The 15,893-nt window shown below is 39.2% G+C and overlaps 1 protein-coding gene across 1 annotated transcript; it reads left to right on the top strand.

The window, feature by feature from the left end:
• Positions 1-3,972: 3,972 nt before the first annotated feature.
• On the top strand, positions 3,973-13,167 carry cldn15a (claudin 15a). The gene is made up of 5 exons (XM_088347192.1): positions 3,973-4,656; positions 6,299-6,463; positions 12,494-12,575; positions 12,651-12,758; positions 12,837-13,167. Exons 1-5 carry the CDS (start codon positions 4,440-4,442, stop codon positions 12,931-12,933), a joined length of 669 nt encoding a protein of 222 aa, XP_088203318.1. The 5' UTR covers positions 3,973-4,439; the 3' UTR covers positions 12,934-13,167.
• The last annotated feature ends 2,726 nt before the right edge of the window (positions 13,168-15,893 follow it).

Raw genomic sequence — 15,893 nt, 5'->3', positions numbered from 1 at the left:
TTCTGTACAGTCCGATTTAGAGCTATACAAATAAAAATGACATGACTCGATGCGACCCAGGTTCGACTCCCATTCCATACCTGTTTTGGTCAGTGACATTTGTCAACTGATCAATCATTGCACTGATATATACACTAAGTAAATTAAATTGAGTAATAAATACGGTAGCACTTATTGTGGTTTTAATTCAATGCGCCTTATATATGAAAGTTTTAACGGTGCGCCTTATATAGTGTGCAAAATACAGTATTTTGAAAACCATATTGCACAATTTCTCAACTGTTTTGTTGTAAATGATCTTTTTGTCATATAAATTTTCACTTAAAATAGTGATTTTCGGACCTTTGATCTATTTGATAATTTTGTGTGTTGTTCATTTAGTAAATCAGCAACATCATTTTTTTCATCTCGATTGTTTTGGCTGTTTGAGGTTGGTGTGGGTCATACTCAGGGTTTTGCAATATTGACCCTAAATGTTTAGTTCAAATTAGTCTAAGCTGTTTAAATTGATGGAGTGGGTTGAAATCACAAAGCTCTGCGCTTACCCAATATGCCCTCTGTGTTTGTGTGTCACGATGAATTAGTCGGCTGATAATGGGAGGAAGGGCAGGAACAGTTCACCAAAGTGACACAATTCTGATACAAACACAAACAAATCTCACAATTTGCCGCCAGCAAATCAAGTACAGTGCCTTGCAAAAGTATTGACCCCCCCAAGAACTTTTTGACAGATTTTCGTATTTCAGGCTTCAAACTTGTCGATAAAAAAAAAACTCAAAATATTTTCTAAGAACCAACAACATCTGAGACACAATTGTGAAAAGAAACCCAATGTCTTTATCGTTTTATATTGTGATAACGTATAAAAGATTGAAACGTAGGCGGTGCAAAAAAATGTGAGTTAATGCCTGCTTTTTCTGCGGTCACAGCCAGTCTTTTTGGGGATGTCTTTATAAGTTTTGCACATCTTGAAACAGAAATGTTTGCCCATTCTTCTTTTCAAAACAGCTCGAGTTCCTTAAGGTTTGACGGTGATCGTTTGTGCATAGCATTTTACAGATATTTCCACAAATGCTCTATAGAATTAAGGGCTGGACTTTGGCTTTGCCATTCTTACATCTTAATATTGTTGGTTTTAACCTATTCTATTGTACATTTATGTTTAGGGTCATTGTTCTTTTGGAAGGTAAACCTGCGCCACATTCTCAGATCTCTTGCAGACTCCAAAAGATTTACTGCCAGAATCACTCTGTATTTGGCTTCATCCAGCTTCCCATTAACTATAACAATCTTCCCAGTCTTTGGTGAAGTAAAGGAACCCCAGAGCATTATACTGCCACTTTGATGTTTGACAGTTTGGATGGTGTTTTCAGGGTGATGTGCAATGTTACTCTTATGCCAAACGTGCTTTGCTTTCTTCCCAAAAAGTTTAATTTCGATCGCTTCTGACCAGAGCACTTATTTTCACATGTTATTTGTGTCTCCCATGTGTTTTTTTTTTTTTTTTGCAAACGCCAAACAGGCTTTTTCACGGTATTCTTTCAGAAAGGGCTTTATTCATGCCACTTTTCCATAAAGGGCAGATTTATGCACAGTACGACTAATGGTTGCAGTATGCACAGATTGTCCCACCTCAGCTGTGTATTCCTGCATGTCATCCAATGTGATCATTCCCTCTTGATTGCTTCTTTAATTTTTCTCCTTGTTTGGGCCGAAAATTTAGAGGGATGGCTAGGTTTTGCTAGGTTTGCACTTTGCAGTGGTTTTATGCTTTCTCCCTATAATAAAACAGTGCTCCAGGAGATGTGTAAATGTTGCAAAATCCTTTTGTATCCCATTCCTGCTTTGAACTTTTTCTCAACTTTATCCCAGACCTTCCTGGTGTGTTCGTTGGTCTTTATAATGCTATCTGTTCTCCAGTGAGTCCTTTCACAGTCCTCAGAGCCATCACAGAGAAGGTGCATTTAAACTGAGACTTAATGACACTGTGTTATTGTTAGTCATTTAGGTCGACATTGGATCATTCAGAAGTCTTCTGGAAACAGTTGGCTGAGCTGAGAGAACATGGTTGCCAATATTTTTGCATTACCTACTTTTCAGTATTTTCCTTGTAAATATAAAATGCTGAAACATTTTGGTTCAACTTCATGATTAATATCATAAGATTTTGATTTCTTTGAAAATATTTTCATTTTTTATTTTTTATTTTTAGCTTATTTTCCAAGCCTGAAATGTGGTAACATGAGTTTTTTGGGAGGTATATAAGGATGATAATATTTTTGCTGGGCACTGTAAAACCTGTTTTAAAAGAGCCTGCTGCAGTTGCTACTAGAATAACACAATGGCAGAGAATTTATTTATTGGATTCGTGTTGATCTTTTAAAAACACATGACCAGTGTCTACTGCCTGGTTGTAACTATTTATGGGCTTAGCCAAGGGCCTTAAAATCACGGCCCGGGAGCCAATTGCGGACCCCAGGATGATGGTTGGAGGCCTCTGCCTTTATGAGGAGGTTAAAGGGAAGGAAAGTGTGTATCAATTGCCCACTAGACGTGCCAACAAAATAGGACAAAGTACACAAACTCAGTGAGCAAAAAGGAACCTTATTACTTTAGAAAAGAACAGAAATAAGAAAGGGGAAAAAGGACAAAAAATCAGAAGAGAAAATATTCTGACTAAAAAAAAAATGATTTTTGTTAATTATTTTCTTGTTTTCCTGTTTTATTTTTTTTCCTCTTTTTCTTATTTCTTCCCTTTATTTTATTCATTAAAAATCTTTTTACTTTCGTTCTGTCTTTCTTTGTAAAAGGCTAGGAAAAAATTGGAAGAAAAAGGGTGCTTTTTGCTCACTTTCAGTCTCCGTATATTTAGTCTCCCTTGGTTGCACCACACATTAAAGTGACATCTAGTGACAAATATAAAACACTGTCCCTTTAAGATCATCAGAATTTTTTTTTATTTTTTTTTCCCCAATCAGCGCTGTTTTTGTGGTAACCTTGTGTGGCCCAACCTCACCCAGACCCTAGCTTCAGCGGCTCAATTGAGTTTGAGACTCCTGGTCTAAGCAATTCCAAATCTATTGCTTTATGCCTTTGCTTGATTTGTAGTAAATTACGCTGCATACGATTTTGAGATGCTCACTTTGTTTTAAACTAAAAAAGTAACAAAAAGGGGGTGGGGGGTAGTTGAGGCAAACTGGATGTCACTTGCCTTGTGGAGGTCATTTTTGCAGTTTATTGCCTAATCTCCACAGCACTATCACTGGTGTTGGAAAACCTTATGAATGCTAAATTGACAAATTTAAAAGTGTTATTTTTTTGTTTTGTTTAACAAAAAAAGGAACGATATTTATACTTCTAGCGCAGGGTTGGGCAAACTTTGAGTCACGGGCTGCATTGGGTTAGCAAAAAAATTGGTCAAGGAGCTGGGCCAGAATTTTCCTGAAATGCGTTTATGAATAAATATACCTACAGACATTTTCATGTGCACAATTTATGTCTTGTATTTGAATAGAATAATTTAATCAAATTGTTTTTGACATCGCTCAATTAAACTTACTACAGTATTCATTATCTGCACCGCTTATCCCCAGTTGGGTCACGGGGGCGCTGGAACCCATCCCAGCTATCTTCGAGCAGTGGGAAGGGTACACTCTGGTTGCCAGCCAGTCGCAAGGAACACAGAGACGGACAACCATTCATACTTTGGGACAATTCAGAGTCGCCAATTAACCTGCCACGCATGTTTTTGGAATGTGGGAGGAAACCCATGCAGATACGAGGAGAACATGCAAACTCCGCACAGGAAGGCTGTTAGCTGGACTTCAGAACTGTGCCACAGACGCGCTATCCACTCGGCTGCTGTTCCACAATTGACAAATACAGTATGTTACGCGCTAAATTTGTGTAGAAAAACTAAAGACCCTTTTCTGCCAATAATAATGTGCCCCAAGAAGGTAAGGGGAAGGAAAAGCGGAAAACTGACAACAACCGAGTCGGAGAGGAAAATAATTGCCAAGTACAAAAATGGTGAAAAGTGCAGTCAATTGTAAATTGACCTTAATAAGTTCTATTTGGATAAGTCTCGGACCTGGATATGAATTATTGTGTCAGATTAAAATGATAAATCTTGGGTTTTGAGGCCACGGTGTGGGCTGTTGCTCCCGTGACCATTGGACCCTTCATGAGCCGATAAACACCTGTTCCTTTTCGGGAGGTGTTGAATGGAAACGGATAGGCGTGCATTTTTTGCATGTGCATCCACGTGGGCGGGAACAACAAGCGATATAAACGCGTGTCTTTGCCGTGCGCTCGTATTCGGCCGGTGTTCACTTTGTCTTTGAGCCTTTTCGGCGTTGATGCTTTGATTGACCCCATCTTTTGCTTCTGGTGGATGTTGGATCTATAGGGTGTGGGAGGGGGGTTTATAGTATTACATTATGGATCCAATTGTGGAAGTAGTGGCTTTGTTTCTGGGGTTCGTGGGCTGGATTATGGTTGGGGTGGCACTACCCAACCGCTACTGGAAGACGTCCACTGTGGACGGCAATGTTATCACGACGTCCACCATCTACGAGAACCTTTGGATGTCCTGCGCCACCGACTCTACTGGCGTCCACAACTGCAGGGAATTTCCTTCCTTGTTGGCTTTGAATGGTTAGTGAATTTTCTTATTTGAATACACTACCATTCAAAAGTTTGAGGTTGCTTAGAAATGTCCTTTTTTTTAAAAAAAGAAAACCACTATTTCATTCAATGAAAATTACCCAAAACTTATTAGCAATCAGGGGTGGGCTGTCAGGGCCTGCAAAGCCTTCTCTGCTGGCTTCAAAATTATCTCAATCACGTAATATTGATTATATTATATATTTCAACCCGGAGGCCTTCACAATCAGTTCTGCTGGCCTTGAGGTAAGAAAAATAAAAGATGATGAAGCTGTTGGTTTGGCCAATAAGAGTTCAAGTTAGCAGGTGTCGGGAAACGTCAGCGATTTCACTATGATCGGCACAGCCAAGCAAGAGGGCGAGTACATTAGAGCAGTTTTTCTCAACTAGTGAGTTGGGGCCTAAAAGTGGGTCGCAGTCCTTTTTCTTGGCAAAACAAAATGCTAAGAAGAAAAAAAACAACACAATAAGGCTCCTTAACAGGAGATGGAGGTACCGTCTCGTTTGTGGTTTAGAGAGACAACATCTCATTTTATTGCGATTTTGTTGGTTTTATTTCCTTTTTCTTCAAGAAAATTAACGATAAGGGGAAGTAAAAGGGGAAAAAAGTGACTATTGATTCGAAAAAGGAAATTATTGCAAAATACGAAAATGTTGTGTGAGTGCCATTGAAGCTCTGCAAGAAGGTACAGTAAATAGTTTGATATTTTTATATTTGTACCTTTGCCAGATTTTTTTACTAGCTGTAATTTTTTCATTATTGTTTAGCTACACGTTTTAATTAATATTTTGAATTTAGTATGTGGCTATTTAAAGGCAGTGTTAGGGGGGTCACTTATAGTATATGTAAGGTACCTTTGGGCGGTAGTAGCTCAAGAGGTGGAGCGCTCGTCTTGGGATCAAGAGATCGCAGTTCGAATGCCGGCTAATCCGTGTTACATGTCGAAGTGTCCTTGGGTAAGACACTGAACCCCTAATGCCCCCAATAAGCAGGTTTGCGCTATTGGTAAATGTGAAGCACATTGTAAAGCGCTTTGGGAAGTCTTCATTGACTTGAAAAAGGCTATATAAATGCAGATCATTTCATTTCATATACCTGAAGTGGTGTAGCTTTTACTGATCATTTTGTTTTTTGAAAAAAATAAAAATAAAACTTTAATATATGCTATCTCTGCCTCAAAGTGCACAATGCTTTCATCCAATAATTTGGACAGGTGGAATTTTTCCCTTGATTTGGGTTGTAGCTTGTTATTAAGGCCGAATAGTGGCTCTTCAAGTCAGACCAGTTGAGAACCACTGCATTAGAATCTTAAGTTTGAGAAATGGACTCCTTACAGGTCCTCAACTAGCAGCTTTGTTAAATTGTACCCACCGAACACTGTCAACATCTACAATGAAGCGGAGACTTACAGATGCTGGCCTTCAAGGCAGAGTGGCAAAGAAAAAGCCAGATCTGAAACTGGACTAAAGGAAGAGAATAATATAGGCAAAGAACACCGACATTGCACAACTCATTTGATGAATTAAAGTGTGACTTACAAAATTGTTATGGTCACCCCAAATAGTTGAATGGTAGTGTACATACAGTACATACTGTATAATATCTGAAGCTGATGATGTTGTGGTCCTCCAGGTTACATCCAGGCTTCCCGTGCGCTCATGATTACGTCGGTGGTTTTGGGCGCCTTCGGCCTGCTGGCGGCCCTGGTCGGTGTGCAGTGCTCCAAGGCCGCGGGTGAAAACTACATGCTCAAGGGTCGGATCGCTGGTGCCGCTGGCGTGCTTTTCATCCTTCAAGGTAATCAAGGGCCAAGTTGCCAAAACAGACGAAAATACTCTGGTTTTACCTTTCGATCGGGTATTTAAGCCTGTCTCTGAGAAATGAAATGAAATGAAATCTGCATATATATATAGCGCTTTTTAAGTCAATGACTTCCCAAAGCGCTTTACAATATGCTCCACATTTCCCAATAGCGGCCTTGCAGCCATGTAAGGCGCTAACCAGCTTATTGGGGGTGTTAGGGGTTCAGTGTCTTACCCAAGGACACTTCGACATGTAACGCGGACGAGCCGGGATTCGAACTGGGATCCCTTGATCCCAAGACGAGCACTCTACCTCCTGAGCTACTGCCGCCCTTAAATCTATTGCTTCACGTTCTATACCCTTTATCATTTTATGGTCAGATATGCTATATGCAGGGTTGGGTAGGGTTACTTTAACTTGATTACTTTCAATTACTTTTGGATTACTCCAATACCAAATATGCTAATAAAAGACAAAAGAAACTCATCTCTCATCTCATCAGCTGCACCGCTTATCCTCAGTAAGGTCACGGGGGCGCTGGAGCCGATCCCAGCAATCAGTGGGCAGGGGACACCCTGAACTGGTTGCCAGCCAATCGCAGGGCACACGGGGACAGACAACTCACTCGCTCAGTCACACCTAGGGACAATTTGGACCGGCCAATTCACCTGAAATGCATGTCTTTGGAATGTGGGAGGAAACCGGAGTGCCCGGAGGAAACCCAACCCACTAAAGAAACTAAATATGAATAAAATGATGACTCACAACACGTGGTAGGCTTTCTCTCCTGGCTTTGATCTCCGGCAAAACTAACAAAAAATGCGACAGAAACAAAATGAAATTAAATCCAAACAGCTTGCCAACATCATTTTTGCCGTTCCATGTGTTCCGTTACTCCCCAAGCCTGCACAAAATTGAGTCATTTTATTCACATTTAGTTTCTTTTGTCTTTTATTAGCGTATTTGGTATTGGAGTAATCCAAAAGTAATTGAAAGTAATCCAGTCAAAGTAACCCTACCCAACCCTGGCTATATGCACCACAGACAATGACTTCCTCTCTTACCCCGTATGCGAACATGCAATAGATAAGATACAAAATACAAATAAGAACTAGATTTTTAAAAGTAAGCGTAAAAATGAAAATATGAGTTTTAGAATAAAAAGCCTGTTAAGTATAAGTCAGAATCCAAACAGAGCAGCAGTGCATTGAATTTGCTGAAGTTACCTTACAGTGCAAACCACCAACTACACTGTTTCTATTAAAGCTGGAGTCGGCAACCCAAAATGTTGAAAGAGCCATAGCAATCATAAAACAAATAAAACATGCCTGGAGCCGCCAAAATTTAAAATAATATAAGGCCTGTCTTAATCAAAAAAAGTTACTCATTTAATATTCATTGTAAACATTTTTACACCATTGAAATACATTTACGTTTAAAGTGTTCTTATAAAGTTCAATATTTTCTCTATTAAGTCTCTGTTAACAATTCCCAAATGAGTTCAAAGAGCCTTTATAGTTTTTTCTTCACCGCGCCTATCTTCTTTTTTGTACTTTTATCAGAGCTGTTCAGTACTCGCAACACATTGGGAAGCAGAAAAGAGGGGTGCAGTGGTATTTAACGCTCGTGCTCGCGTTTTTGGGTTAGTGTATTATGAAAATGGTGGAAGAAAGAAAATGGCTGTTTCAAATACAATCCAAATGCCTACTCAAACCCCAAAGAAGATGAAAAATAGAAGTGGTTACTTTAGCGCATCTAAGAAAGTCACGTACTTGCACATGCCACACAAGAAGTTTGACAGAGGCTGCAATGATAATTTCAGCCAGAACATTGCGTCAGCAAGTAGATTATTTTCAAATTCTGTACAGCACCTTTCATTTTTGTTTTTTGTTTGCCCTCCGAAAGAAACCATATTTAAAATACATATTTCCATCCCATTTGTTTTTTCGTTCTCAAGAATTTATAAAAAATCAACTGGAGGAGCCACTAGGGTGGCGCTATGGAGTTGCCTGTGGCTCTAGACCCGTAGGTTGCTGATCCCTGTATTAAAGGGGACTGTGTGTATTATTTAGTGTGATTTTCTAGGAAATTTGATTAATGAATGGCATGATGTTTAGTATTTGACTGAGCCTCTTTTAACCTCTAAAAAGTCCAACCTGGTAACATAGTAATAACATAGTTATAACATGGTAACAACATAGCAGTAACACGTTATTTCAGAAATGCATCTCAAACCGGTAACGCTACGTGCTAATCATTAACAAAAAAGTATCTCTCAACTTTAAAAGGGTTGGTGACCCATGATTTAAATAAGCAAAAAATACATGAAGTATCATATAAAAGTGCATTTTTTTAAATTACTCATAGGTCAAGAAATTACCATTTCTTTTACATAACATGAGCCTCACCTAAAAGGAGATAATTGTCCACCATCTTTCTGCTTCAGTCACTCAAAAACTTAAAAATGAAATGGTGTGTTTTAGCCTGTTTAAGTCTACGTAGTTTGTATTCTTCCTTGTGCTTTTTAACACTCAGTTTTGGTTGCACAACTTCTTACAGCGACATCTATTGGTCAAATAATACACACGGTCCTTTTTAACATTTATGTTTTTGTTAGCCTCGAAAGACAGAAATGCACGGATAGTTAATACCTAATCTCGCTGCAAACTTATTTTTTTAATAAAAAAAAAAAAAAAAAAAAATACAATTTCCTGTTAGCGTGTGGTGGTTACTTTACCTTTTGGGCGGGGCCATATCCTTAGCCTCCACTACAATGCCTAAATAGTTTGTATGGGTTTCACAAGTTTTTGATGCCCTTATCCAGGGGTGTCAAACTTATTTTAACTCGGGGGGCCACTTGATAGAACATTCTCTCGGGGACCGGACTAGTAGATTGAGGAGGAAGAAAAAAGAAAGAAAGAAGAGAAGGGGAAAGGAAGGGAACGAAAAAGAGAGTGTGGGACAAGAAAAGAAAGAAATGGATAAACAGTGAGAGAGAGAATGTGAGAAACAAAAGAGATAAAAAGAGTGGGAGAGGGGAAAGGAAAGAAGGAGAGAAATCCAAAGAATAATTGAAAGAGAGAAAGAAAGAAGGAGAAAAAAGAGGAGAGAAAGAGAGAATGGTAACGCAAGAGAGGAGAGAAAGACAGAAAAGAAAGAGCAAAAGAAGATAAAAAGACACAGAAAAAGAGACACAGAGAGTGAAAGAGAGATAGTGTGAGAGAAAAAGGGAGGAAGATAGAGAGAGCGATGGAGAGAGAGAAAGTAAAACGACTACAGCGTCTTTGTGGCAACATCAAATGGACAAATTTCATTTTGCAGCTCGTTTTTCTCGTGCGCTTCCCTGAGCGTCTTCTCGCGGGCCGGATTCAATCCCTTAGCGGGCCTGATCCGGCCCGCAAGCCGCATTTTCGGCACCCTTGCCCTTATCCATGCTATTAAATCACAATAATATGTCTTTAAATTGTTATGTGCAAGGTAATTGTAGAAGACGAGTCAACTGCACCTTCTCCTTGGAACTACATCGACGTATGTACGGTGTTGAAGGTGATAAACGAACATGCATTCGGAGTCGGGACATATAATCTTAAAATGGGAAAAACGGCACGATTTGTTATCTCGTCTTCAAAGGCAGCGAGAATAAAAATCAAACGACATAATTGAACTGCTATAAAACACCTTAAAGATAATAAAGATGAGCTTTTATGACTTATAAAAATCAATTCGTCCTCTCAGACTTTGGACTTGCTCGGCTGTCCTTTTCTCCTTAATGATTAATTCGAAGAAAAATTGCTTTTCGCACAATGCTGACATTGTCTTGTTGAAATTGAATACTGGAAAGCTAATACAGAACTTCTGCAAACTCGATTGGAAATTTAAGTAAAGAGAATCTACTAAGAGGTACATGTTTGGAGGTTTTCGAATAACTAGTGCGTCATTTAGTTGAATTTTCGAAGAATGATATACAATTTCATCCTTTTTTATACATTAGAATTTGTTCAAATGTGTCATTATTTTTATCTTTTTCTCTTGGCAGTTTTAAGTAACAATCAGCCTGATGTAGGACCTTTTAGCATCTGTCTGTTAATCCTATGCTTCATAGTCAACTTCTACTAAATATAACTTTGGATATAACTTTTAAGTTTTATTAAATGTTCAAGAGCTGAAAAATATAGTTTTTTGGTGATCTTCTGAAAAGCAAATTTTAAAAAGTTAGTATTTTTTGGTTTAACATATTCAGGAAACGTTAGCAATAAAGCCATAGATAATACTGGCACTTTTTTGGCTAGCACTACCCGAATAAGGGTGCCATGTGACGAGGGTTAACCAATCACCTGTGACCTTACACCAGGGGTCGGCAACATGCGCCTCTGGAGCCGCATGCGGCTCTTTGGTGCTCCCTAACGCATCTTAACAATGTTTGATAATGGAAAATTATATGTTTTTTTTTGCAATTGCGCAGCCTTTTTGTGATTAGGGAAAAAAATGTGACTGGACAAGTAAGACAAACATGGCACAAACATTCTTAACGTTTTCCAATGGATATAAATAAATTCGGTGCATATATATCCAGTAGCTTTTAATTTTTGCAGCTCTAAACATAATAGATATTATATGTACAATTGTGGTCAAAAGTTGAAGAACATAATATCATAGCTCTCTTGAGTTTCTAGTTATTTCTACACCTCTGATTTTTCTCTGATGGAGTTATAGGAACAGATAGTTCTTTGTCACAAAAAACATGAATGAGTTTTTTTTTATGACTTTATTAGGGTTAACAGAAAAAGTGATCACATCTGCTGGGTCAAAAATATACATAAAACAGCGCTAATATTTGGTAACATGTCCCCTGGCTATTTTCACTTCAATTAGGCGTTTTTGGTAGCCATCCACGAGCTTCTGGTTGAATCTTTGACCACTCCTCTTCCCAGAATTGGTGCAGTTCAGTTCAATTTGATGGCTTTCTGACATGGACTTGTTTCTTCAGCATTGTCCACAAGTTCTCAATGGGGTTTAAGTCAGGCCATTCTAAAACCTTAATTCTAGCCTAAATTAAGCCATTCCATTACCTCTTTTGATGTGCGTTTGGGGTCATGGTCCTGTTGGTACACCCAACTGCCCCCAAGACCCAATCTTTGGGCTGAAGACTTTAGGTTATCGTGAAGAAATTGAAGGTAATTCACCTTCTTTATTATCCTATTTCTATCTAACTATCTATCGCTCTATCTCTCTCTATCTCTCTCTATCTCCCTCTATCTCTCTCTATCTCTCTCTATCTCTCTCTATCTCTATATCTATCCACCTACCTACCTTGGTCATATCCCTCAAGAGGGGTGACCGACAGTAAGACAAACACATACAATAACAGAAAATAAAAAGGGAAAAAATTGCAAAAAAACACACACAAAAATGTTTGGTCCATGGCCACCCAAATGCCCCAACACCCAAATAAGTTAGGCACCTCGGCACTCAAGTTGGTCATGCTTTCGTCCCTCCAGATGAAACGGGACACCAGAAAGCGGCCATGTCACTCGGGTCAGTGTGACACAACACACTCTTCTGTTCAACAGCAGGGCCCGACAGCTTTCACTGGTTTACCCATGCCGCATCATACAGGTGCCCTGCCCATCCCTTAGAATGCGTCCAAACATCCCACTATCCTTTTACAACACCTCTCCACTCATTCCTTTTATCCTACTTACTCTCTGTAAAGCAGAGACAAATCAGAGTTGTAGAAATAACTGGAAACTCAAGAGAGCCATGACACTATGTTCTTCACAGGTGTATGTACTTTTGACCACAAGTCTGTAAAAAGCTTCTAAGTTTTTTTTAATTTGTTTTCATTCTATTTTATCTATTGTGGGTGTCTGTGTCTTTGGAATTCTAGGTTGTTGAGTGGGGAAGGGTATTTTATTATTTATTTTACATTGAATTCTTTTATACAGCACTTTGAGTTACAACTCTTTGCCTATAAAGTGCTATAGAAACTAATGCGTTCTGTTCATTTGTTTTGAAAACGTATAGGTCTTTGCACAATGGTGGCAGTGTCCTGGTACGCTTTCAACATCACCCAAGAATTTTTCGACAAGTTCTACCCCGGAACCAGGTACGGATGATGTGGTTTTTCAGGAAAACGCCAGCACAAACGCACCACTTAGGGTTTTGTTTTTCTTCTGAACAGGTACGAAATCGGCGAGGGGCTTTACATCGGGTGGTGCTCGGGGGTGCTCGCCATCGCCGGGGGAGCGTGCCTGACGTGTTCCTGCAAGATGGCCACGGAAGAAAAGTAGTAAGTGCCGCCATCCTGCCTTAAACCCCAAGTTTTTTTTAAATTTTATTTTGATACGTTTGTTATTTTTATCCGCAGCCCTTTTCCGCATCAAAGCAAGGGTACTGCTTATTCTGGACCGGCGCGGACCAGAAGTCTGGCGGCAAGCACTTATGGCCGAAATGCATACGTCTGAATGGAATGAGTTTTTCTATATTGTGAAATAATTGCTCTTTTCTGTGGTATGCATGCATTATTTTGTTGTCACATTTTGTACTCAATTGTCTGCAATGTTATTTATATCAAATATTGACATGTATTATGCCATTGTAATTTAGTCATTATTGAGTCTTTTAGCGATTGTTGATTTGTGTTTTTGTACATGTTTTTTTTTACGATTGATCTCAATTAAAGTACATGTTGAACTTTGTTTTGAGTCATTTTATTCCATGAGTAAACCGCAAATTAGTATTTCCATCAATTAAGAGATTTTACAATTTATAATATGTAATAAGGCAGCATGGAGCAGTGGTTAACAGTTCTGAGGTCATGAGATAGAACCTCCTGTGTGGAGTTTGCATGTTCTCCCTATGAAACATAAAACAAAATTTTAAACCTATGAATATTAAAATTGTCATGATATTTGATTTTTTTCTTAATTATTCAAAAATGTTTTATGTTTTTTTTTTCCTTAAGGTTTTTTTTGGTACCACTTGGAGGCACTAGATATTACACAGTCTCTAAGTATTCCGTATGGAGTCGTAATTTGGTACATCTTTTTTTTTTTCCTACGACTTTATTTTGTTGTAGTAGTTCGTTACTTGAACCGTTAGCTATGCCGCGAACCATGAATTTTCTATGTACCAACTTCTTCAAATGATTATTCTAAGGGTTGATTCAAATTTTTCATGTATATTTTAAATATTTGAAAACAATATACAGTCTTGTTTTCTGAAACAATTATATATAATATATATATATATATATATATATATATATATATATATATTTTTTTTTTTTTATTTATCGGTTTACTCAAAGTGTTGTCTGGTACCTGGTAAAGGTCCCTGCAATGCATTTGGGTGCGACATTTCCATTTTTGGGCGCCACCAGGCTGTACTTGCCCAAGGCACACCACAGGAAACGGTGCCCCTACAACCCTAGTGGTTAGTTCTTGTGATAAAGGGCTTACAAATAAACTTGATTTGACTTTTTATCCAAAAATAACTCATAGTTTGGGTGAGCATTATACACAAAGTTTTACTGTATTTGTGCAATGAATAATCAGTTGAAAATTGTTTGCGGGACACAAGGTTTGCAACAGGAATCGAACCTGGATCGTGGCTGTGAGCGCACAGAATTCTAACCACTGGTCCACCAGTAATAAAGGCCACATACAAAAAGGCAGAGTTTAACTTATACAGAGGAACTACACTGCCACAAATCCATTTTCCCCCAAACTTTTCCAAGCACTGACTGCCAACATAACGAAAGACCCACAATTCATTCACTCAAAAGCACGCACAGCAGAGCCAATGGACAGACATTGTATTTATTCGCAGGAAGTGACCAGACTCTCCAGCTGTAAATAAAGATTTTAACCCCCAACATGTTCAACTATAATCAAAAGATGAATGATTTACATATATGTGTCATGTTTCATTCCAGAGATTTATTGTGTTGTATGCCCGAATGAAATGTCGCCTATTACGCCTCTTTTAATTGGAGAACTTTATTTTGATAAGCATAACAGGAACTCCAACTGGTCACAAGACACGCCTCCGGGGAACGATGACATCAGCAGCATTTAAAAGCCTAGGCGCGCATATGCCTCTCTTCCACTCTTTTTCACGGCCTTGGCTTCATGTTGGCAGGTTTAAGTGTGTTAGGAATGAAATATTAAATTGTACCGTTTACCAAATTGTTCGAATTAGTTATCTGACTCCATTAACCAAACACAACCTACATTCACCCGACAATGCGCGCTCGTTTCTTGATGGAAAAGATGAACAAGAAACCGACCTTTCCACACAGGGGGTAGATTTAATTTCACAATTTACCTAAGTGAACTCCATCGAATATGGCCGAATTAGCGTCGCTTGAGTATCTGTGAAGCCTTTTCTCTCAAGTTCTCTCGCTTCTCCTCTCGGCCCACGTCTTTCTACAAGATGGTGTGCCGGCTCCTCCCATGGGCGTGCCAATGAAGCCCAACGTGAGCTCCACCACCTCCCAGCGATGTCTGGAAAACTCAAAACAGCTCCGAGCGTTTCTCAAAACAATGCCTGCCGTCCTCCGTCATCAGGGCCTTTCTGCGTTGTTGGATGTGCTGATTATCTTATCAGCCTTATTATATTTCTATATATATATCTCATCTCATCTCATTAGCTACACCGCTTATCCTCAGTAGGGTCGCGGGGGTGCTGGAGCCCATCCCAGCAATCATCGGGCAGTGGGCAGGGGACACCCTGAACTGGTTGCCAGCCAATCGCAGGGCACACGGGGACAGACAACTCGCTCGCTCATTCACACCTAGGGACAATTTGGACCGGCCAATTCACCTGAAATGCATGTTTTTGGAAATTAGGAGGAAACTGGAGTGCCTGGAGGAAGCCCACGCAAGCACGGGGAGAACATACAAACTCCGCACAGGAAGTCTGGAGCTAGATTTGAACCCACGCAGGAGGTTTCCAAGACATGAACTGTGCTGCACATGTCCTAACCATATATATATATATATATATATATATATATATAGGGTGCTCTGAACTTTCACTGCTCATTGAATAAAGTCAGTAAATAACTACAGCATTAAACTCAACAAATGTAACTTGTATTCAATTGTATCAAATCCTTCATAGTCAAATGTATCAAATCCATCAAGCGTGTTGTTTTTAGAAAATATGACCTGTCATCCGTGATTATAATCAGTGAAGTCATGTTTATTTGTGACACCCTTAATCACAAGGAGTCTCGAAGGGCTGCACAGACCACAGATTATTGCAAACTACAGACAATAATTACACCATCTCCTGATCTAAAACTTACATGAGGGCAAGGAAAAACTCAAAAACCTCAGCATGAGGCAAATGGAGAAACCTTGAGGGCCTACATAGGAGTTTCCTTGCACATAGCTTAGCGCCAGCCAATCAGCTTTTT

The sequence above is a fragment of the Urocampus carinirostris genome, chromosome 11 (genome assembly GCF_059441175.1).
Source record: "Urocampus carinirostris isolate Australia breed hairy pipefish chromosome 11, RoL_Ucar_1.0, whole genome shotgun sequence".
Classification (NCBI taxonomy): domain Eukaryota; kingdom Metazoa; phylum Chordata; class Actinopteri; order Syngnathiformes; family Syngnathidae; genus Urocampus; species Urocampus carinirostris.
Note: the sequence above shows the minus strand (reverse complement) of the source record. Positions and strands in the feature narration are given on the sequence as shown.